The sequence below is a fragment of the Equus quagga genome, chromosome 13, assembly GCF_021613505.1.
Source record: "Equus quagga isolate Etosha38 chromosome 13, UCLA_HA_Equagga_1.0, whole genome shotgun sequence".
NCBI lineage: Eukaryota > Metazoa > Chordata > Mammalia > Perissodactyla > Equidae > Equus > Equus quagga.
The window spans coordinates 13,808,521-13,834,792 of record NC_060279.1 but is presented as its reverse complement, the minus strand read 5'-3'; the positions used below and the strand labels follow the sequence as shown (position 1 = coordinate 13,834,792).

Below are 26,272 nucleotides of genomic sequence, written 5' to 3'. Positions count from 1 at the left end.
TGAATTTGTGTTTCCTCAGCTGTTGAGTTGCTTAATCAACATTTCTTGATTTAATGAAATAGCAGAGTTAGTGCTCAATTATTAATTCCCTGTCCAGCCCCCTCATTTTACAGCAGGAGAACTGGGCCAGAGGTAGTAATGTGGCTTGTCTAAGTTCACACGGCTAGTGGGTAGTCAGAACTCTTCCCCCCCCCCACCCCCCCCACTCAGGCCAGGGTCATGTTTGCTTTTAGATCACAACACATCAACGAATAAGAATGACCTTACTCAGACAGGAGAAGTCACGCTGTGGAATAGGAGGAAGTGGCATTATATAACACCAGGATTTAAGTTTAAAAAGCACTAAATTTCTGAAAGAATTTTATACATAGATTTCCACTTATTTTTGGTAATTATATACCAGCAGGTTCATCTTAAAAAACATTACACAGTACGATATAACACAGTACACTAACATCAGGTTTCTTAGAAGTTTAAAATCTTCTGAAATGGCAACTCAGTAAAATGTTTAAAAATTCTTCTAGGCTACACAGAGTATTATATTATTTAGGTGGCCGCCTCCTAACAAAGTCTAACTCTAGTTCTTTTGTAACAAAAAACAAACATCAGCCTGCAACTACTTCTAAGTGAAGTTGAGTACTATTTTTTCAGTATTCAACTTAAAAGATCTCTGGCCGGCAGACTAAAATGTTTGTTTTATAATTGCCCGCTGAACTATGATAGTTTGTTTCCAGATGGTGCCCTTCCTTCAACCTGCACACACAGTCTCTCCTTGTTCCAAGCTATTCAACCTCCTGCTGATCCCACTACCCCCACCCCTATTTAAGGCCACAGAGAGGAAATCCTAAGGAGGACATTTTCCCCCAGTCTCCAGCAATTTTTTGGTGACGTAATATGTGGGCTGAACTCGAGTCTACTGAGAAAGAGAGGGAATCACTATTCAAGGGTACTGTATATACAATCTGGGTCAGCTGCAGCTGGTTACTGCATTTCTCCATGTGGCAGACAGAGCAAAACCACAATGCTTTCTCTGCTGGATTAAAGACAGCCCACAGACCAGAACTTCCACTATACTACTTAAAATTACATAGGTGGCTTGTCAAATTCAATTGATTAGTGTTGTAAGAAGAAAAAGAAGTTCCTTATTACAGCTTGGATTCAACGGTCCAAAACAAAAATGCAGTTGCCATTAAAGTCACAGACGAGCAAACTTCTCCACTGATTTTTAAGAGCAAGAATAAGAGCAGCAAGTTTCTGGGTTTGCTCTCTCGACAGATGCAAAAAGGTATTTTAATATTTCTTTTATTTTTACTTAAAAATTCTATGTATATCAAAATGCATAATTATTTTACATTTGTAGTAGAAATTTCAAAATCTCTTATTAAAGAATTTTGGAATATACTAGAATTTATTTCATCTGAAAAAGGTTTTGTTTTGCAACTTTATGTGAAAACTGGTCACTATGTACTTTATGATGATTAATGCATTATTTGAGGTTCGATTTAATGAAATTTAGTGTATATGCTTATAGACTGATGCATACATGCTGAGTTTCAGAAAATAAGTGCTTTAGGGACACTAGAAAGAAATTTTAACAAGTAACATTAAATGTATAAGGTTTGTAGCACAGTAATTAAAAACAGAGGGATACAAACTAAAGAAAATAGTCATAAACAAGACTAATCTCTCTTCATATAGCTAGAAAGATATAAAAATAACTGAAAGGCTTTGCAATAATACCTCAATTATAGTACAAGCAAATATTAAGCAGAAATTCTTGTAAAGATTTAAGATAAGTCAATGGTTATTTCTTGCTAACACTCAAAATTTTAAATAGTTTTCCAGGTTTACATGTAGTAGTAATTTAACTTGAGTAACAGAAATTAAAACTGCTATAATTGGAATTATTTGAGAAAGCAAAGTTATTGATACATAAAAAACCCTGAAAGCTTACAGGTTAGAATTAAGGAGAAAAATAATATGTGGCAGAAGTATGATGTAAGTAGTCAGCATTAACCATAGGAAATAAGAACCCAGAAGATGACAATTACTTAAATAGATTAATTAAAAGACCAAAAATATATAATATTTTTAGATAGCAATAATTTTGGTAACCATACACAAGAGGTTTCTTTCAATATTCTATCTGGGGGCTTTGTTTAACTGTAATAAGAAAACTATTAAAAATAAAATTACTAGTTACCAATAGTAAGCTTTAACACCAAAAATCTAAATCTAGTTATGATATGGGGATCCTCTGTCCTTTTAAAAGATAATTGAAAGATATTAATGGTAAGAATCCTTAACAAGTAAAAAATGGTAAAGCTAAGATTTCTTCAACTTTACTTTCATGTCCTTTCCTTAAAGATTCAAAACTCTAAATACTGGAAGGATCTCTGCTAAACACATTCCACAAGAAATTCTGGTAAAATTTCTAAGCAACACTGGATCTGAAATAATGTTATCTCTTGCTTTTTTCTTGTTAGCTATGAAAAGTGCAGGACCTCATTAAACCTCAGTTCTTACTGAGGCCTTAGGAAAGCATTTAATCTGAAACCCAAATCATGCAGATAAATAGTTATCCCTTTCTCAAATATCTCTGGAGGATGAGACTGTCCCCAAGTCTCTTCCCAGAACATAATTCACAATCTAGAAGTTCTTTATCTGAGGTATCTCCAATGCTTCATAAATGTAAGTTCACCGCCCCACGCTGTTTGCAGTGCAGGACACAGCCAGTGAAATGCCTCTGTGTGTTTACCATCTGAAAGGAAGTAAATCTTGACTTTTATTTCTTCTACTAGCTGGCAACGTAGCAACTACGAAGAGACAGAGTACCAATAAAACTAACCCAAAGCATGGAAGACTTTCTTTTTTGTCTAAAAACCAAGCAGAGACACAGATTTAAACTTAAGTACGCTGTGACTAATTTATAACACTCTCTTGGGACCTTGGAGAATTTTAACATATACAGAAAGGTTTTATGAGGTAACACAGATTTATGGATCTTTCACTTTTAAAACTGAACATATGTGGGAAAATATTAAATAGGAGAGAATGTTTTCAGAAAATGTAATGGTAAATGTATTTTTCAAACCAGTTCTGTACTCATGACGGAGCTGGTCTACTACTTAAGAAACGTGGCTTCTTATTCTGCTTTAGGTGACAACAAGGTCATTACTTTTCTAAGGATAAGGGAATTGTATTTATTTTAAAAAGCAAACTTTTAGTTGCCTCCTCTAAATACTAAAGTAGGTCCGATTCTCTTAAGGTAGGCAGTGACTGACCTATGATTTAACCGTATGGGGCCCACAAGGAGCCAAGGCAGAAGACAGCAAAGGAAGCTCCTGCCCTTTTAATTTAGATTCGGAAGTTGACATTTTCATTCTTCCACAACGCTGAGGCAAAGTCACACCAACAGTCTTGTATTACATACTCTTAGTTCTAGAAAAATCTGTGTCTGGTGGGAATACAACATGTTCAATCAGAGTATTATTCATAAAATTCTACTTGTTTTGAAGTTTCATGATACTTTCTGAATTTTCCTTGTTTTGGTAGCTTATTTCATAGTAGATTAGTATTTAAATAATGTCGTGATCTAAGAGTTTCCATTATTATTAAAGTGAAATGAGTAGATCTGAGCACCAGGTGAATTATGTAGGAGAAATGCTGTACATTTACCCAGGAAGCTGATGGTTTCTATTTTACTGCCCTCAGTCTTCCATGACTCCACAAATAAAACAAATCTTTTACTGGTTTTTGGTTATAGGTAACTCTACTATAGCAAAAGGCCTTTTTAAAAATAAAATAGACAATTCTTAAGGTCTAAATTTCCTACTGATATCAGAAGGCAAAGTATAAAAACTGAAAACTAAAAGTACTCATCCACGCACGCTTTGGGATATCAGTCAGCAATAGAGGGCCTCTGATATAAACACGGAATATTACCATGTTCATCCTTCCTATCTTGATTATATCAGTAAAATAAAATAATTCTCCACACTCCATCCATTCTTTGCTTTATTTTCCTTATCACTTCATTTTGAAAACACTACTCATTTGAATACACCCAAGTAAGGAGTTTTAGAAAGTAGCAGTCATCCTTACAACTACAGTGGAAGAGCCCATATTTCATTGACACAACCTTTATTTTGGGGAGGATTCATAATCACATGTTAGACACATAACTATCAACTGACAGAATGCATATGGGGGAAAAGGAATGACAGCAGAAAAGTTTGGGATATAAAAATGATGAAAACACAGCCTAACAAAAATGGTCCACAAAAGCTTTTGCATAATTAAGTAATGGGTCAACGTAAAGAGATATAAACCAGGAAAAGACTGTGAAAAACAGGAAACACACTGTCAAGACTCCTCTGTAGTTATGACATGACTAGGATAAAAATCACAGGTCTAGAAAAGCTACAAGTAGAAGATCTGAATCCCATTTGAGTGTTTTAGCTTCTCCAGGTGTTTACTCCTTTGCAAAATGGTACATACTTACTTCACAGTGTTGCTTTGAATACAAACAGTTAACATGTGTTAAGCACTGCATAACTATAAGGGATTGTTACAGTGTTGGTGATAGAAAACAGGATAGGCTACGTTGTTATACGATGCAGTGGTTAATGAAAAACATGAACTCTACAATCTTCTGCCTAGGTTCAAATTCTGGCTCCATTTCTCAGAAGACTATGGGTAAGGTTGGATGCCAGTTTCTTCATCTGAAAATGAGGATCGTAACAATCTACCTCAGAGGGTCATAGTTCCGAGAAGTAAATGATCTAATAATGTAAAGGTCTTAAAACAATGCCTGGCATTTAACAAGGACACAATTAAGTATGAACTATTGTTATTATTGTGCTGCTATTATTAAGAGTAGGCATAATCAACTTGGGACCTGGCTTCTCAAGTCAAAAAACAAGTACTTGGGTGGAAAACAGGGTAGAAAAGCTGTCTTAGGGTATCTACTGCTGCAGAGGGTGGGCTCTACACAGCAGCTTGCTCGCGAAGCTGAAGGAGTGACACGTCTCATCCCCTACTGCTACTGCTTTAGGGAGGTAACTGAAGAGAAAGGAAGAAGCTTTGGTTTTTGGAACTAATTCTAGTATTTCTATAGAAACTGTATATAAACAACAAACGTCTCATCTGCCATAGCAAAAATGGAACATTCCAAGCACACACTTTAGCGTATGTGGCACTGCTATAAACACCGACTGAAGAGCCAGGGAACTCGAATTCTAGACCTGCTTCTAATATTACCTACTTGTGTGGCCTTGGCCTTCAACACGCACATTGGTGCAAAGAGGTGCTCGAGTGAGACGGTCTCTAAAGCACTTTCCAACAGTCCCCTTCGATTACAGATACTTTCCTTCTTTGGTAATGGTTGCAGAAAATTATTAACATTTTACCACAATACAGTTCAGTAGCAGCTCTAGTAGAAAAATGAACCCGCGGAATCATTTATAAGCTCAGAGCACATACATGATGATGATTTAGGAAACACAACCACAACAGTAATGACTGCAAGCATTCCTCACTCTTCAAACTTCCCACTAATCCCAACAGAATGCGCTACAAAACAACAACGGAGATGCTAAAACTTTCTGGCTTTAGATTGGTCTAAAAATGTTTCTTTGATAGATACAAAGTATATTTATTAGAGAGGACCAATTTAGTTGAAACCTTACAATAAAACATTGACTAGTAAAGTCACTTGGATAACTTTAACACTAGTTAGGGAAGAATGTTTTAATTCATGCCTTACAAACATTGCCTACCTGTTTCAGAGTCTTATGATAGTAAGCAAGCTTTCAAAGGGAAGAAAGCTGCCTTCTTAGGGTCTCAAAAGCCCCAAGAGCACCTAAGAGTATGCCTTATACACACAGTGTGAACTCACCAGAATCTGCTCATTGAGCTGGGGTACAAAAAGTATTATAATAAGGTGGTAGCTGGAGAGCTGTTCTCTGAAACCCAATTTTTAAACAAATGTGAAGGCACTAAATATTGCATTTAAGAAATCAATCGCATTAATTCTGGCCCAATTCATCAACACCAATAGATACTCACTCTTTCCCTTAAATGCTTTTTTATACTACTGACTTCGAAAGTACATTAATATTAATTCTTTTCACTTTTTCCCTTCATTGTCTTGTTTTTTTAAAAGACATCAAACAACCTCATTTCAAAATGAAGGCTTTTATCTGGACGCTAAGTGTGCTATTCTTCCTACTAATGGGCAGTGGACATTGCAGAGGAGGACAGTTCAAAATAAAAAAAATAACCCAGAGGAGATACCCTCGTGCCACAGAAGGTAAAGAGGAAGCAAAGAAATGTGCATACACATTCCTGGTACCCGAACAAAAAATAACAGGGCCAATTTGTGTCAACACCAAAGGACAAGATGCAGGTACCATTAAACACATGATCACCAGGATGGACCTTGAAAACCTGAAGGACGTGCTCTCCAGGCAGAAGCGGGAGATAGATGTCCTGCAACTGGTGGTGGATGTAGATGGAAACATTGTGAATGAGGTAAAGCTGCTGAGAAAAGAAAGCCGTAACATGAATTCTCGTGTTACTCAACTCTATATGCAACTATTACATGAGATTATCCGTAAGAGGGATAATTCACTTGAACTTTCTCAGTTGGAAAATAAAATCCTCAATGTCACCACAGAAATGTTGAAGATGGCAACAAGGTACAGGGAACTGGAGGTGAAATATGCTTCTTTGACTGATCTTGTCAATAACCAATCTGTGATGATCACTTTGTTGGAAGAACAGTGCTTAAGGATATTTTCCCGACAAGACCCCCATGTGTCTCCTCCTCTTGTCCAGGTGGTGCCACAACATATTCCTAACAGTCACCAGTATACTCCTGGTCTGCTGGGAAGTAATGAGATACAGAGGGATCCAGGTTATCCTAGAGATTTAATGCCACTACCAGATCTGGCAACTTCTCCCACCAAAAGCCCTTTCAAGAGACCACCAGTAACTTTCATCAATGAAGGTGAGTCACCTCTTACTGTTAAAAATGAAAGTATGAGGTTAATATGTTTTATGGTTTATGAAACAATGCTCATAAGTGCTTATTATGCACTTTGTTGATGTAATTATACATGAACACTAAATTTCTATTGTTTTCTATTAATCAAGAATTGAATTTAAATACATCTCTTAATACATCTATGAATCTAAGAGTTTATAAAAACAGTATATTCTGTGAAAAAAGTAGTCTTCCATCCAAATTCTTATAATCTAAGTTTCTAGCATTGATTCAGACAGGAATGAGTCCACAATCCACTCCTAACCTCGATAACCATCCTATTGGCCTCCAGCTGGGTCCTCATTGCTGCTCAACAATCCTTTTATTTACCTCTTGCTGCTCTTCCCATCATCATCCTTCTCAAAAGAAGCATTGAAAACTTTGCTTTCACTCTCCTTAAGCCTATGATTACACCTCCTCCTTGCCTCCACTCTCACGCAGCACAGGCATCATTTACTGCTGCGCTAAGATGAAGTCTACTCAGGTCCTAGGTTCCTTGTTCCTTCCTAGCTTGAAAACATCTGCACAAAATCCATGCCTTCTCGCCCTCAAGAGGAAAAGGTATCCCTCCTATTTTCCAAGGCTAAACAAAACTACAATTTGTCCCTTGTACCCATGTAAGTATAAAGAAGTTTTTACTACCATAAAAAAACCCCCTAGAATTGATCCTAATATCTCTACCTCTATTTCTTAATTTCATTCCTTCCTTCCTTCATTCATTCATAACAGTCACTGATCTAGATGCCAGAATATAGATGAGTAATTTGGGGGCTGGCCCCATGGCCAAGTGGTTAAGTTCGCACACTCTGCTTTGCTGGCCCAGGGTTTCACCGGTTCGGATTCTGGGTGCGGACATGGCACCGCTCATCAGGCCATGCTGAGGCGGCGTCCCACATGCCACAACTAGAAGGACCCACAACTAAAAATATACAACTATGTACCAGGGGGCTTTGGGAAGAAAAAGGAAAAATAAAATCTTAAAAAAAAAAAAAAGAGTAATTCACCTCTGTTTCAGTTTAGTAAGTACACGGCTAACTTTCTGAACATTTTACATCTGCACTCATTTTCCTATAAGCCATTCTCCCGAATTCTTTACAATTCGATTTGTTTCCTTAGAGTGGAGGGAAAAATCCGAACGCCCGGAAGTAAAAAAAGGAAATAAACCAGAGTTCATTCACTTATTGAAAAGGCAAGACATAAAACTGCACATAGACTACGAAATAATTTTAAACAATAATAAAAACACAGAACAAAGACAAAGACTGGAAATATATCACAAAGTGGTTGTGTCTGCAGCAGAGGATACCACTGACCATTCGCACCTCTGCTTTCTGGGGCCTCCAGTCATACTATTCTAACTCTTCCGCTTCTCTAGGTCCTTCACTGGCATCGTCTTCCTTCTCCTATGGCTTAAAAAGGCTTTCTTCAAGATATTCTACTTTAGAGGACTCACACACCTTCAAGGCTGCAAGTACTACCACTGCTCAGATGTCTCCTGCAGGGCGCTCCCTCCTAACCCTAACCAAAATTGGATGTTTGCATCTCAGTATTCTACTATTGCCTCACACATTGTTGCTTCCTCTATTGAAATGACTTCTTTCAGCTTATCTGTCAACCTGGCAGATTTCAAGACTTAACTAAATATCTTAAATGTTACACCTTCCCAGATCCAAACAAACATATCTAGATGGCTTTTCCCCCAAAACTGCTGCCCCCTCCTTGCACATGTTTTCTCTATCACATTAGACTGGAGTCACTTGTTTGTGTGTCTTTCTCCCTGCTGGACTGAATGCTTCTGGAAGAGAAATGAAAAGACTTTTCACATTCTAGCTCAAACATCTAGCCAGGACCCGATTTGGCATATTGTTCCCAGCATATTGTAAGCACTACCATAAATACTTGAGGAATGAATGAATGAATGAAACCCTAAAATAATCTTTTCCCCAAACTAGTATTCTCCTTTCAGAAATAAGTGAATTATTATAAAAGAAATACATATTTAGTGAAGAAAATACAGAAAATACTAATAAAATTTTTAAAAAGCTTCACCGAATATCCAAATACTCAGAAATAAAGTTAACACTTTAGTAACAACCTTCAAATCTTTCAATTTTTTCCCTCTCATAAATATGGTAATCAATATTCTTATAACTTTTAAAAATAATTTTGTTCTTCTTTTTCTTTCTCTATGATTATATCCTTAGGACAAATTTCTGTAAGTAAAACCGATGGGTCAATTGACTTTGACTTCTCTATTTTATGTTACCATCCATCTGAACTTGTTCGGCTCATCTTTGACACTTCTCTCCTGCCCCACACACATAGACAGCTGAATTCTATCCATGCTGCTTTTCAGTCTTTCACGGATGTGTCCCTCATTTCTATTCAGAGCCAGAATTCTAACTTAGATGCAAATAATCTATGGCAGCAGCTAGAGGACAGAGACTTCCTGGAGTTCTAGCTGTGTGACCTTGAGGAGGGGTGAAGAATTGTTCTGTGCCTCAGTTTCCTCATCTGTAGAATGAGGATAATAACAGTACTTACCTCATAGAATTTAATACTTGAAGAGAGCTTAAAACTGTGCCTGGCACTCAAATGTTAATTCCTACTAAGAATTGTATAACAGCTTGCCAACTGGTCTCTCTAATTCCATTTTCTCCCTCCATCAAAATATATTCTATACTGCCAACAGCTCTGTCTTCTTAAACCACCACTTTGATCACATCACACTTCTGCTCAGCACTTCTCCACTGCAAACAGGAAAAGTCCAATCTGCTTGCCCTGGGTAAGAATATCCTCCTCAAAAGAATCAATCCTACTTCTTTACCTTTCCTTTTATTAATTTCATTTACAAAAACCATCTGCTTCAATAAAAAGAATCAACTCATTGTCTTCTATATATTTTCCAGGCTTTCTGTCTATTCAAATTATAAGGCTCAGATCAACACAAAATAAAATAATATTGCAACTCCTCCTTGAAGCCCTTGTTGACTCTCACAGACTGAAAGTGATTGCTCCTCTCCATGAATGTCTCTCTCTTTATAACATGCGTTTTTTTTTGGCTAGAAAGAGTGGCCCTGAGCTAACATCTGTTGCCAATCTTCCTCTTTTTGCTTGAGGAAGATTGTTGCTCAGCTAACATCTGTGCCAGTCTTCCTCTATTTCATGTGGGATGCTGCCACAGCATGGCTTGACAAGCAGTGCTAGGTCAGCAGACGTGGGGTCCAAACCTGAGAACCCCGGGCTACCAAAGCAGAGTGTGTGAACTTAACCACTGTGCCGCTGGGCCAGTCCCTACAATATTTCTTATATTCCCTCTTGAATTATCAGGTATCTTTACATGTACACATAGTACCTATATATACATCTAAGTAAAATGCCTTCCAACTATAATATAAGCCTCTTTCCTGGCAGATGGATATTGTATCTCATTTGCAAATGCTAAATAAATGTTGGTTGACTTGATATCACATTTTTATAGAGCTTCTTAAAGTTGTCATTCCAAAGACCTCCATGAGAGTACTTTCATACATTCTATATTGTACTGGATTCATTCATTTTATACCATTCTAATGCTCAGTAATGACAGGCTAGAGTACCATTAAATTGGTAAATGATGATCACTATTAATATCCCCACACCCTTTGACTTCCAAAGGAAAGATGTGTACAAAATGATCCACTGGATATAAAAAGAAAAATATGTATTTACTTTTCATATCTTTTTAAAAAATGTATGTTCTGTGTAAGCTTTTAATGTATACAACTTAGTATACTAGTTTGTACATATCATTTATAAATAAACATAACTGAAGTATGTGGAATTTTTTTTAACTGATAGGGTATACAATTATGTAAGTATGGAGATGACTGCTATGGAGTCTTTTCTGAGGGTGCTGAATCTTATATAGATGGATGATGTTACCAATTCTAGAAGAAATGATTATTCAGAAATTAACACACTGACACACTAAAAAATGCTTATATAAAACGAGACATATCAATTCTAGGTTTTATTATACACTGAGCTGTAGTGCAAGAAAAAATCTAATATTACAGAATTAAATCCCAGGCTAGGGATTTAGCATATCAAAAGTCCCATTAAACAGATTTTTCCACAACCAGAAGGACCTACAACTAGAATACACAACTATGTACTGGGAGGCTTTGGGGAGAAGAAGAAGAAGAGGAGGGAAAAAAAAAAAAAGATTGGCAACAGATGTTAATGTTAGCTCAGGTGTCAATCTTCAAAAAAGACAAAAACACCCCCAACTTTTGTTTTAATGAAACAAAGGTGTATATATATCCCTAATAAACCAATCCTTAATGTAAAAATCAAGGACAGGCATAGCCTTTTCGGTTATTCATTATTCATTTGCTGTTATAAGTAAAAATTCACTTTTTACTTATTTTATTCTATAAATGTTGGTCTCTGAAAGTCAAGGACATAATTAGCTACACGTGTAAGGAAAAGTACACAGAACTAAGAAAACTTGTTTCCTTTGTTATTGCCTTTGTAGGTCACTTTGCCCACCTGTGTCTTTTTCCCTCATCTGTACAATGAGAACACTGGTTGGACCAGATGATTCTAACATCCTTTCTAGTTCTAATATTCTGTGAGTCTTATCAAATATAAATTACTACAAGCAATAATAAACAGACTTGCTACTTTCTTTTCTTTATATATAATGTGTTAAAGCCTTTCTTCATCAGACTGGAGAATAGGTCTAAGCTGTTTGGGTACTTGCACAAAAAGGGCAAGGATGGAAGGCTGTTGCTCTACTTCTGTATGCTTCTGGCACCAAGAGGTTCCTGCACATGTTCTCTAAATGCAGAATGTGTAGGTATTACTTAAAAAGTGTTCACTCAGCCACAAAAAGTCAAATACTGTATGATTCCACTTATATGAGATTCCTAGGGTAATCAAATTCACAGAGACAGAAAGTAGAATGGTGATTGCCAGTGGCTGGGCTGAGAGTGGAATGGGAACTGTTGTTTCATGGGCATAGGGTTTCCGTTTTCCAAGATGGAAAGAGTTCTGGAGACTGGTTGCAGAATAATGAAAATGTACTAATGTCACTCAACTGTACACTTAAAAATGGTTAAGTTGGTAAATTTTACATTATTTATAACTGACCATAATTTTTGAAAAAAGGTGTTGTAATGACAGGCAATTTTATATTTCCTTTCAAAAATGGTTATAAGAGAAAAACACACCTCAAAAGAACAAACTTCTTATCAACTTATAGCAAATAACAGAATAATTTTGTTAGTTTAAAATAAACTATCTCCAGAAACATTACCCTCCCTCTACAATAAAAACAAAATGTTTGGCAAGGTAACTATACACCTGGCAAGTTGCCATCAATAAACTCTTAACTGTTAATGTTATTCAGTGGTTGCATTTTGGGTTAGTCTTTTACCAAAAAAAATTGCTCTTTTACAAATGGTATGTTTATAAAAATAAGTTCATTCCTTGTAGGTGAACGGAGTTGAGAAAGTGCCGTCACAGTGTGTTAGAGCACACATCTCAGTACCATGAAACCTGGATTCTGGGAGCGCTTTTCTGAGGCCTAGTTGCCTCTTTTGTAAAAGGGGTTGTTGTGATGATTAAACGAGGTGACGCATGTGAAAATGCTTGTGTACGCTCTAACCATCATTCATAATTACATTTTTTGTGCACGTCCTTATACGTGCCTTGCCTTGCCATGTATGGGGACATAAAAGGTAAGCTTAAAAGCTAAACTTGAAAAGCAGTCATCAGAAAGTAAAAATATGCTTTTTAGGGAGTAAAAAGCTAATTTTCAATTATTTATATTATTTCCTATTAGTAAATCTTTAAGATTCAATTGGTTTCAGTGTAATCCTTATATTAACACTTAAAACAAAACAACTAAAGAAGACTGGTTAAAGCAAACGAGGTGTTCAAATATTTTTCTACTAACCAGTTATGAAAAAGACTGATAAATTCTTTAGTAATTTCAAAAATAAAAGGTCAAGTTGCTAACTGCATATTAAACTTACAGATGAATAAACAAAGTAATTAATATTATTACAAGAAAGAATCTATTGTCACTTTAGAAAGTATTTGCCTCAAACTTCTCATTCCAGAAATATTGTTGAATATATTTCTTATACTTAATTAAAGAGATCATTTTTCAAAAAATTTTACTTACTGACCGATTGTTTGAAAGCTCTAAATTAGTGAGTACAGGAGTGGGACAAAGAAAGAAAATAAATAAGAAGTTCAACAACAAAAAGGGAAGGATTTTCCTTTAAACTTAAGTAATTAAAAACAGTTCCTTTGTAGAAAAAGGACAGGTATGTTAAAGATGGTTCCCAGTAAAGGTGCTATTCAAAGTATGAAATCCTTTTTCTTTTTCTTTTTTTTTGGTGAGGAAGATTCGCCCTGAGCTAACATCTGTTGCCAATCTTCCTCTTTTTGCTTGAGGAAGATTGTTCCTGAGCTAACATCTGTCCCCATCTTCTTCTTTTTTGTATGTGGGATGCCACCACAGCACGGCTTGATGAGTAGTATGTAGGTCTGCATCCGGGATCCGAACCCATGAACCCCAGGCTGTGGAAACCGATCACATGAACTTAACCACTACCCTACTGGGCCAGCCCTTCCTTTTTCTTTTTTAACCCACTGTTCTATTCAGACTATGGGTTCTTAATGAAAAATACATGTTGGGAAATAATGTGGCATGACTGGTCAATATTTTTCTTTCTGTGAATCAGATCCATTAACTGGAGTTTGTTAGCCCTATACAACCTTTAATCATCAAATAAAATGAGGAAGAGAGAGACTGGTCCTTCAAATTCAATGTACAGAATCCCAGTTTCCTGCCTTGAGAAGAATCCAATTGTGTGTCATGGAAGATGAAGACTATTTCAAGATTACTCAATGCAAGAAAAAGGTTAATAAAATTCCTATTTTAAAAGAAAGGTACTTCCAGTCTGTAACGTTTGAACCCTTATGAACAAATTCCTGAAACATATGTCAATTAATTTATTTCTGACAATATGCAAACCAGCAAGTTAAATCTGACTTCTCAAAAACAAAGCTGGTACTTTTCTACTAGTCATTTAAGAATTCCCATTAAGCAATGTTTTTTACGGTACAGAGAAAGTACTAAAAACACTTAACAGAAGAATGATTTATAATCTAATTCTAGAGCAGAAAGTAAATAAGATATGCAAGTAATAATCAGAAACTATTTCTGCCAAGATTAACAGTATACACTGGGCTAAGACAAGTTAATGGTTTATTTACAAAAATAAAATGCTAAATTCTGATATTTTCTATCTTTACTGAGGAGAAAAAAGTAGCTGTAAGTACTGCTAATTTTATCCACATGTTCTGGAAAAGGATTTCAACTAAATTTTCCTAAGCCTTTATATCAACTCAGTCTAACACGCATCCAAACTGTACACATGAAGCCTACTATAAAAAGTGGGTTGAAAATTAGAACTGAAGATAATCTTAAATTTGCATAAATAGAAGTCTTATCAAATCAAAGCTGGATCCAGAAAATCCAGAGCTTTCCAATTTGCTTAAACATCCAAAGGCTTAAATAGCAGAAAAGGAACAAATGGTATTTTACAAATATTCTGTCAACATTCAAAAGCTTGATGTTTCTAAATATTTTACACCAATTCAAACAACCTAATGAAAGTCCAACTTGTGAATATATACTTAAATATAAAATGTAAACTACCAAAACTGCACAGAAATGAGTGAAAACATTTACAAAGATGACATTCATAAAATAAGTGATACAAAGGTGACATTCATAGACTAAGCAAATTTGTGAAATGAGAGAAATATTTACGTGTATTGCAACAAAACCACTTCATGTGTGCATTAACTATAATACTAAACAGGTTTAAAAATAAGAGCAATGTTCCTCAGATAACCTTGACTATTCTGAAAGTGACAACTTAGAAACACTCTGGCTAACTTTGGAAATAACCATGATGACTGCATTTTTAAACTGAAGAAATCAGTCTCAACTCTGCAGTCTACTTCAAGAGCTCCAAGTACCACTCTCAGACATTTACATTTCATACTTACTAAACTCTGTAACTCCTCTATAACACCAAGCTCTCTTCTGTCTCCACGTCCAGAGCACATTACCCATGTGTGGCTTTGAACACACCATCTACCCCCACTAGCCTAACTCCTACTTGATCTTCAAAACTCAGCTCAGATATAGGTACACTCGGATCTCTTCCCCACCATTCTGGGTTAGCTATTTTTTACCCAGTGTTCCCATGTGCCCTGCGTCACTCCATCAAAGTACTTGTCATGTTGCAGTGGAATTATCTCTCTATTTGCCACTTTCCCCACTTCCGACCTCACTCTATGGTTCTTTATCCCTTGAGACTAAAACAGTTTCTAGCCTATAGCAGATTCAGAAAAGACATTTTCTAGAAAAAATAATGCAGAACTGAGGAAATTATGGAAAAGTTTAAACTGTGGATACACAACCAAAAGATACAGTCCTTGCCCATGAGGAGTTCTATGAGTAAACAAATAAATATACTACTATGCATCCCACAAAATAAAAACGGACATGAAAATCATACTTCACTTTTCCATCTCACTCCCACATACAAAACTAAAATTTTATAAATTTCCTCCTATCTGAAATACAAGCTCTCTACCCTTCTCTGACTTGACTACAATACATGTTTCTGTAATGTAAAGCAGCTCACATGTGACTGGTAAAAAAGTAGAATAATATCAGTAAAACAAAGAGGTCACATTGGTTCGTATGGGATTTCTTCCAAGCATGTTAATGTTTATGCCATGAGTAACTGCAGCTGAATACAAAGTATGCTAACAGCTAACATCAACTGTTATTTTTAGTGCATGATTTTGCAGAACATGAGGTTTTTCAGGCATATGTTGTTTCTTTTTTTTATTGGTGGGGATGATTTCCCCTGAGCTAACAGCTGTTGCCAATCTTCCTCTTTTTGCTTGAGGAAGATTGTCCCTGAACTAACATCTGTGCCAATCTCCCTCTATTTTGTATGTGGGATGCCACCACAGCATGGCTTGATGAGCATTGTGTATGTCTGCACCCAGGATCCGAACCCATGAACCCTAGGCCGCCAAAGCAGAGTGCGCAAATTTAACCACTATGCTGTCCCAGAAATAACATTATTTCTTGACAGTAGAAATGACTATACATTCATCTTTGATTAGCCATATTATATTTATTAATTAAATAAGCACATATTTATTAAATAAGCTATTTGAATTATTAAATAACCTACTACTATGTGTCAAGGTCAGCAATGAAGGGGAAAAGAAGGAAATTAACAATTACTGATGATGACTATTTTCTTAAGCATTGTGTTAAAGGCTCTGAATACTTTGTAATTTAAATTCAATAACTCAGAAGGTAGATAATACAAAAATAATTCACGTTGAATTTAAATGGAATGTGATCTAATTTATGGCCAGTCCGATAAGCTTAAAATATTATTTTTATCATAGTCTTCCTCAGCTTAAGAACCTATTTATGAGCTTTCACAGACTAACCAATATCCTCATGAAGATAAAAGCATAAATTCTTAACAAAATTTTAACAAATCAAATCAGTAATATATAAAAACAATAATACACCATAAGCAGTCAAGGCCATACCAGAAATACAAGGTTGGCTTAACATTAAAAATATAATCAACAGAATTCACCATATTATCAAATAAGAAAAACCTTATCATCATCTCAGTAGATGAACAGAAAGCCTTTGACAAAATTCAAAACCCATTCATAATAAAAAGTCTCAGCAAACTAGGAATAGAAGGGACAAGAAGTTCTAAGCAGTTATTACAGCTTAAAGGAAAATACGTTCATAATAAATGCAAGATTGGAAATCTCAGAAGAGAAATAAAAACTACAAAAAAGAATCAAATTGAAACTCTAGAATTAAAAAATTCAATATCTAAAATAAATATAATTCAAGAAAGACAGCATTAAGTCTTTCCAGATTCTCAAATTTTTTACTAATAATCTGCAGAGCTTACAGTCATTGTATTTTAATTTAAAAAAAGTGAAACATGGAGAAATAGCAATGAAGCACAATAAAAATCCAGACTAGAGAAATTCATTATCTCTTGATTTTTGTGTGTGGTTTTCAATTCCCTAGTATTTAAAATGCGAAGGCAAGTTAATTGATTCATTTACGTAAAAAATTATTGACAGCATAGTAATAGTTAAAGCACTGATGACATAAAGTCAGAAGAAAAACAAAAACAGTCTCCGTCCTCAAGGAGCAATCTGGAGGGAAGAGTGCAGTCTCTAAGAACCCCTTCTAATGATGTAATTGTATAACTATTTATTTAATGAGATTAATTCTACTCCAATAAGGCCCAAAAGGGACTCTGTATATATACTTGGCAAAGTACAGATAACACATTTCTCAAATTTTCAACAATCCTGTTATCATATTTATAGTACAGATTTTCTTGTATGAACTTAACTCTCTATTTTCACATAATTTTTAAAAATTATACATGTCAGAATTTAAAAACTTCTAGCGAAATATAAAATTTGACAATGGGAATTTCTATATATATATATATATATATATATATATATTTTTTTTTTTTTGAGGAGATTAGCCCTGAGCTAACTGCTGCCAATCCTCCTCTTTTTGCTGAGGAAGACTGGCCCTGAGCTAAGATCCGTACCCATCTTCCTCCACTTTATATGTGGGATGCCTACCACAGCATGGCTTGCCAAGCAGTGCCATGTCCGTACCTGGGATCCAAACTGGTGAACCCCGGGCTGCCAAAGCAGAACATGCACACTTAACTGCTGCGCTACCGGGTCGGCCCCTATATTTTTTTGTTCTAATAAATCTTTAGGGTAATTCTTATTTCTGAATCATTTAATATTTTCACATTCTTATTTAAAAAAACAAAGGATCAAAACACTGGGGAAGGGTGAAACTAAAGAAGGTTCAGTAAAACTAACCAGAAGCTATCTTTCTTTAGATCCAAAGATGTGGAGATCACAAGTTCAAGAGGCAGACACTCAAACGATTTTACAAAATGTTTTGTCATTTTAAAAGACATAAAGAACTTATGAATGGATTAAAAAATAAGGAGAGAATCCAGAAAACTATGAAATAACATGGGAGCAGACTCTGGGATCAGAAAGAAATGCATTTAAGTCTAGGGTTTATTACCTTCTAAGGACCTTAGACTAGTTAGTTAACTGTTTTATCTACAGTCACATCTGTAAACTATCACAGGGTCATCGTGTAGACTAAATAAGAAAATTAGTATTAGTCATATAAATTGATACAACTCTATAAAAAGGCACTTTGCCAACATTCCTGAAATGCATTCTTATGGACTGCAGTATGGGGGGAAAGTTAAAAGATTCTACGAGTTTGAGAAACTCTGGTTTATTTCAGGACTTCTTAGTCTTTAGTCAACGTACATGTGAATGTACACTGTTAGTTTCCAAAAGGGTAAACATAATATTTAGCAGTTCTAAAACTTATTTGACCATGGTCCTTCGTTTTCACCGAGTATCTCAAGGGACTAGTGTGTTCCACTGAAATCAAGTTTCAGAAAGTGTAAATTGGGCACTACGAAGAGCTGTAAAAGCGTTCACATCCTCTTGATCCAGTCAATCAATCCTACAGCATTTTTATAAGTAAATATGAAAAAATGAAGCCAATAAGAAGACATTTTTGCAGGTTATTTATAATAGAAAAAATCAGATGAAACTTCAATGTCCAATGAATAAACAAGGATATATCAATGTCAGAAATTGGATATTACAGCTACTGTAAGTGCTAGAATGGAGACGATAGTCCCATGGAAATGTTTGTTAAAAAGACAGAAGCCAATTTTCCATATGTATTAGAATTCTAACAATATAAAAATGTATATATGGCCAAAAACTTGCAAGAATAGTAGAAAATGAAACAAGTTCTGTTCCGGACAGTGGGACTGGGGTAATCCGTTTACTTAGTTTCTTTAACTTTTATAGTACTGTGTATATGATACATAAAAAGTGTTATCTGTAAAGAAGGATACAAAGGTAAGACTCTTTATTAAAAACTATCTTAATATGGCTCTTTTCCTATTAAGTTTCCTGGTAACCAGTAATATTTTCATTACAGGACCATTCAAAGACTGTCAGCATGCAAAAGAAGCTGGACACTCAGTAAGTGGAATTTATATGATTAAACCTGAAAACAGCAGAGGACCGATGCAGTTATGGTGTGAGCACAGTTTGGATCCTGGGGGTTGGACTGTTATTCAGAAAAGAATGGATGGCTCTGTCAACTTCTTCAGAAATTGGGAAAATTATAAGGTAAATCAGTGATTCAGACCTGGGGGAGAGATGGAACAAAGCAGCTCTTGCAATAGCAGCCATTCTAGGCAATAAATAAGATACACAGTTAAAAATAAGTATTCATATGTTTTTTTATTACCTACATTTGTCGAAAAGATGATTCTCATCTCTAGTCTTAAAGTCAAAATTAAAATGTAAAAAGGAAACTGAAGATGTACTTTAAAATGCCCCCCTTCATTCTGGATGACATACATATATTTAATTCTTTTCAAAAACCACCCCTAATTTCATTTTCTAATAATTACTTTTTTATGACTAGATTTCTACCCATCATCAAGTGTATTTAAACAATAATATAAACTATAGGATTTCCAAAAAATGGACCTTTTTCTAGGACTAGTTACCTCTGATAATCATGCCACCATGTTTTAAGTTGATGACACCAGACACTGGTGCTTTTGGGAAATATTGTACACCCAGATTGTCAGATACAAGAGGAATCATGCAATAGCAGTTTTGGAAAGGTAAACAACTAGTCTTTGTTAATACTTTTAATGTTCATCATGCTAATTTTATAAGTGATATAAACCCTCAGTTTAAGGATGGCATATGGGAAAGATTATATCTTCTAGATGGCTAATTCTTCATTCAGAATTGTGAAGTACTGTGATTACTCACTCAGCTGAAATTTTACTGGCAGCAAAAAATAAGACATTAATATATCCAAGTCAGAACTTGCATACATTTCTAAACAAGTAACTAGGAAAAAAAATCCTGCAACATAACCTCCTAGAAAATACATTTAGTGTTAAGATCAGGTTTACCAAGTCTTAAACTCTGCTGGATACCTACAATGGCAAATGCTTATTGAAATAGGATAGTTAATTGACTTATTTTTTTTCAAATATTAATCTACAATTTTTCAAAGGGGGAATTTTGAAGATTACTATTTTATAGTTATTAATTTTACATACAATAAACCTAAAGAAGATAATTTGTTCTAAAATAGTACCATTTTTATTGAATGATCATAGTAATCTTGCACATCCTTTTTGTTTGACTGTGGTGGGGAGAAAAAGTATCTAAATACTTTCAGAAAAAAAATTTGGCTCTTTGCATGAGTACGAGAGAGACCAGGAACCCCTTTCAACAATGTGGGTAGCTCATTAATTAATGATTTTAGTAGCTGTCAATAATTTTCATTCTCTTTAGCCTCTGTCTTATTTGTAGGGTTTGAAGCTAGCTGTGTGAATAAATATTGACAAATTAACAGAAAGCAAAGCAAAACAAAACAAAGTGACTATGTGGGGCTTATAAAGATGAGGTGATCTACTGAGATGGAAGTTCACATCGCCACTTAAATGACCAACGTCTTTATGCTACCAAATGTTTAAACTTACCTACAAAAAAGTTTACTATCTCTACACTTACTTAGGTACCCATGCTCTTTGTTTATTAACAGAAAGGGTTTGGAAACATTGATGGAGAATACTGGCTTGGACTGGAAAATATCTATACGCTTAGCAATCAAGATAATTATAAATTGTTGATTGAATTAGAAGACTGGAGTGATAAAAAAGTCTACGCAGAATATAGCAGCTTTCGTCTGGAGCCTGAGAGCGAATTCTATAGACTGCGCCTGGGAACTTACCAGGGAAATGCAGGGGACTCTATGATGTGGCACAATGGCAAACAGTTCACCACACTAGACAGAGATAAAGATATGTATGCAGGTAAGAAGAAACTAATGTGTATTCTTTGTAGAATCACCACTTTTCTATACATTAAATAGAACCTTGTTATTAAAGTATATGCTTCTAAAAATCTTTCTAGAAAGGTAATTTTGGACTCAGTCAAAAGGAATATAACATGCAGAAAGGAATAGCTTTTAGGATCTAAGGCATTCCCAAAGTATGAACTCTGGACAAGATTCTGTTGTTCTAACAGAACAACTCGGGGACAACTGGGGTGGAGGTGGGGAAACAAACAAAAATTCATTGAACTGCAAATAAAACTCTCAACTGCCTAAAATTCCCAACAAATACTAACTGGACACCCTCCATGCACCAGGCACCGTTGTAGGTGCTGAGTACATAGCAGTGACCAAAGTTCCTGCCCTTTCGGAGCTTACACTCTTTCTAGGAGACAAAATGATTTGTCAGGCGGTGACAAGTTCTCTAAGAAAATAAAACTGAGTAAGGGAACAGAAAGAGATGGGCAGCGAGGAGTGGGCTGGGTGCTATTTTATATGGAATGGCCAAGAAAGGTTACTGTTAGAAGGAAACATTCTAATAAAGACCTGAAGGGAGTGAAGGAAGCAAGCCATTTGAGAGTATGGGGTAAAGGCATTTCTCAGTAAAGGGAACAGCAAGATGACTGTGCAACATGTGGTACAGGAGAGCAAAAAGCTTTATTCAGAGGGGAAATTAATGTTCTCCTTAGAAAGAATCAATCAGGCCATCCACTTAATATAATTTTAAATTTAATTTTCACATACTTTTGCCTTTTTAACCTAGGTTTCTGGCCCAGATAAAGAGAGATCCCTGATAACTGATTTATTTTCTGTTCAGTCATATCTTGGCAAGCAGCACATAGGTCTCTATTTTAACTTATTTTACACTGGCAAAAGACGAAAAAAGGGAGAGAGATATAACCATAAGATAGGCCACATTTACAGAAACACATCTGATTGCTGGTAGTGCTATTTTTATACATATATTTTTTTTCTAAAGATTGGCACCTGAACTAACATCCGTTGCCAATCTTTCTTTTTTTTCCCTTCTTCTCCTCAAAGTCCCCAGTACATAGCTGTACATTCTAGTTGCAGGTCCCTCTGGTTGTGCTAGGTGGGACGCCGCCTCAGCATGGCCTGATGATCGGCGCCATGTTGGCACCCAGGATCTGAACTGGCGAAACCCTGGGCCGCTGCAGCGGAGCGTGTGAACTTAACCTCCTGGCCACAGGGCCAGCCCCTATATTATTTGTTGATATTTTGAGAATCCAATTTTCCCCAAACTTTTCTCTCCTTAGCAACTCCATATTTTCCCTTCCCAGTCTCTCCAATCTCTCCTTCTCTCTCACATACAAACATTGCCTGCATTTTATTTCTCTGCTACCTAGAAAATTAAATCTCTTTAAAAAAATGTGCTAAGCAAGCAAAGGGCAAGATAAAAAAGCAAATCAAGTGATTTTTCAAGTAACTGATACTTAAGCAACAGTAAGACAATAAATGAAGAAATAAAACTACGAAGATAAAGGTAACCGAAATTAGTAAGAAAAACTCGAATTAAAGTGTTCCAAAAGTAAAATAAATTTTTGATAGTTTTCAGAGTAGCACATTTTGAAGAAACTTTTCCTTTGATGTCTCTGTTTTTCCTCAAAGGAAACTGCGCGCACTTCCATAAAGGAGGATGGTGGTACAACGCCTGCGCACACTCTAACCTGAATGGAGTGTGGCACAGAGGAGGCCAGTACAGAAGCAAGTACCAAGATGGAGTATTCTGGGCCGAATATCGAGGCGGGTCATACTCCTTGAGAGCAGTTCAGATGATGATCAAGCCTATTGACTGAAGAGAGACAGTCTCCAACTTAAATGACATAGAACTTTATATTTTCAGTTCCTAAAAATGTAAATTTCACATGTATATTACTTCGCACAATTTATTTCTACAAATATAGTTTTTAAATGAATCTTACCATAACTATAAAAGGGGATTTATGAATGTAGTTTCATCTTCTCTTAATATACTTCAAAAGAGTATTTGTATCCATAATGCTAGTTATTTTAAAAATTTTATTGACTACATACAGGCAGTGTGTTTTCAAAAACGTAAATATTTGCCTAAATGTAAAACAAATCTTAGCTTTATTTTAAATCAAAACTGAATACCTGTTCAAGATCCTTAACAATTTATTTAAAAACTTTATGAGATTCCTCTAACTTCCAAGGGAAAAATAATTTTAAGATTTCAGCCAAGTAATACATTTTATTTATAAAAATATAGACCGGAAATTAGAGAAAACTCTAGTTTTGCCAATAGAAAATACTTTCTGCATTGAATAAAAGTTATTTCAATTGGATTTGTGCCTTTCACATGAAATGATTAAATCTGAATTATTGACAATATATTTTATGCCAATTTCCCAAAAGAATTAAGTGATCCACAGTATTAAAATAAATACATATTTAAAAAAATAATGTAGGCAATATTTAAATGCTCAATTTGTAGAAAGAGAAATATACAAATGAATTTTTCAATATTATCTTCACATGATTTGCTGGCACCAAAATCTCCTGAAATGCATTATGTTGTTATATCAGCAAAATACTGATATTACAAAACGCAGAATATTTAAGTGAGCCAATGGTTTTACAGATCTGAATTATAACTTTAAACTTATTAATACCCCTCACACCCACCAGCCAATTTGCTGATCCTTACTATTTGGAAAAAACCTCTCTGCTCTTCAAGTCAGAAAGCTTGGACAGCTTTATAAGCATTATTGCATACTTATGAGTGAGACTAAAACAACTTCAAGGAACTGTTAGACATTTTCCCAATACTGAGATTCAACAGCCTCAGAACAGAATCCATAGGGGTTTGGCTATTCCAAATTGCTAATTCCATTTTATAGTGTGTGTGACTTTATAACTCATCTTTGCAACTAACAAGTTTATTACCAACCTTCCGGAACAATTTCCTTCCAGAAACATGTTCTTACAGCTGATCTTCCCTTAATTCATTTGTGAACTAAAATTTTAGAGGAATCTCATGAGACTTTTGCTCAAGCAAAAAGAAAATCCAGTCAGAACTGAAGATAATCATTTGAACAACTCAAGTCCACCAACATGACCAATGGTTTTCCTCTGTCACATCTCAAAATAAAACTTCTGGTCGAAGAAGGTAAGAGAACATCAAAACCCTACAGTGGCATTATTCTTTGTTTTACCCATCATCATCTTAAAATGGTTTTGAAGTCCTTCCCCACCAGCCCAGAACCAAAAGAATCTGCTATAAGATTTCTGAGAAGAATTAGGCATCTAGTTGTTACGTCATATCTTAATTGAACAGAACTTTACCAGGGCATTCCATTTATTGACAGAACTATAGTATATCACTTAAACATCCAAAACCCTACGAAAGACAAGTCTTAAATAGAATCTTCACAGAAAAGGAATGTTATTCAAACTAGAATGATGTGAAAGTCAACATACAAACTAGAAAACTGGTCAGAATGCTAGGCCGCCTTGGCCACTGGGTCCACTTTGGTTTCCTTTACAGATCCGACTAACTGTTTTGGAGTTCCTGGAGAGCTTAAGAACAATTTAGGCAAGTGAGTTCCTTGAGAGCAGGGACTAAGAAGCAGTATTATATGATGGTTAAATGTAGTAAAGTCAGAACTGCTTGGGTTTGTGGCCCAATTCTACCATTTACTAGCTGTGTTTCCTTGGGCAATTTATATATTCCTGCTTAAGTTTTCTTATTTATAAAATGGAGATAATAACAGTACCCAGGTCATGTAGTTATTGTGAAAATTAAATGAGGTAATACATGTGGTAAAACATTTAGAATAATGCTTGACAAAGTAAAGGCCCCAGTAGACTTTAGTTATCAGATTATTACTAACCTATGTACTTTCTGCAATACCTATCATGATGCCCTACACAGAGTACATGGTGAATAAATGTGTTAAAAGAAACAATATCCAAATTTTCAGGCATAAAATTACCTTGATTCATAATCTTCATCTGCAAACCTAACAGAGCTATTATGGCAGGTAGTTAAGACACTGGACCATAAAAAATTTTTAAAAAAATTAAGGCAAGAATACCCATAGTAGGAATTCCAGCCTAATAAGGATCTTGTGGGAGGTTAGACAGATCATCTGTGTGGCAGATGAGATCCAATAGATAGCTACTCTGTAGGTTACCCAGGAATAAACATGTGGTTGGCTGCCTTACTTCAGTAAGATTGAGCTATAACCTTGGAGCTGGTTTGCAGAAGGATTCTTTATGTTCAGTTATTTATTTATTTTTTTTAAGATTTTATTTTTTTCCTTTTTCTCCCCAAAGCCCCCCACTACATAGTTGTATGTTCTTCGTTGTGGGTCCTTCTAGTTGTGGCATGTGGGACGCTGCCTCAGCGTGGTCTGACGAGCAGTGCCATGTCCGCGCCCAGGATTCGAACCAACGAAACACTGGGCCGCCTGCAGCGGAGCGCGCGAACTTAACCACTCGGCCACGGGGACAGCCCTATGTTCAGTTATTTTTAATAAATGAAATGAAGCTTATCGTAAATATGATTTAGACTCTATTCTGTACTCAATGGGAAGTCATCAATGCCTAGGAAACTTAGTATCTCTAAAGTAAACTTTAAAAAGTTGAAATTTTAGAGAAAGACAATTTTAGCCACCACCTTAAAATTTAGTAGATATCCACAAATAAACTTATGCTTAGACTCCAAGCCTGGTAGAGTATAAAGATCAAATTTTCAGTCTAATGCTAACTTGACTTTATGAGTCATGATACGAGAGTATTAATTCTTCTAGCACTATATTTTTAAGACTCCTACTGATAATAACATAATAAGCTATAAAAACTTCCACAATCATAAAAATGTTTTAAATTACTTGCAAACCTATACTAATGTCATATGATTTTTATATACTTAATCTTAATAGTAGGTTAAAGATTATTACACCCTAACAAATTTTTAGTCTTTTAGTGTCTGTTGAAACTAAAAGTACTAACTTTCTTACCAAGTAAGAAAATTATTCCATTTATAATGCCGTGACCCCTTTCTCCAAAAAGCCATCGAAAAATAAGCTCAGTTTCCAATATTTTCAGTGGGGTTAATATATTGTTATTAAGTTGTAATTCTATACATAAGTACA

The 26,272-nt window shown here is 35.4% G+C and overlaps 2 protein-coding genes across 4 annotated transcripts in view; one reads left to right on the top strand and one right to left on the bottom strand.

Moving 5' to 3' along the window:
* The window catches only part of RALGPS2 (Ral GEF with PH domain and SH3 binding motif 2), a 154,339-nt gene that overhangs the window by 39,687 nt on the left and 88,380 nt on the right, over positions 1–26,272 (bottom strand). The gene's annotated exons all lie outside the window — the stretch shown is intronic.
* On the top strand, positions 958–25,476 carry ANGPTL1 (angiopoietin like 1). The gene is made up of 5 exons (XM_046680547.1): positions 958–1,285; positions 6,167–7,012; positions 19,203–19,396; positions 20,841–21,111; positions 22,761–25,476. The coding sequence occupies exons 1-5, from the start codon at positions 1,276–1,278 to the stop codon at positions 22,946–22,948; spliced, it is 1,509 nt and encodes a 502-aa protein (XP_046536503.1). The 5' UTR covers positions 958–1,275; the 3' UTR covers positions 22,949–25,476.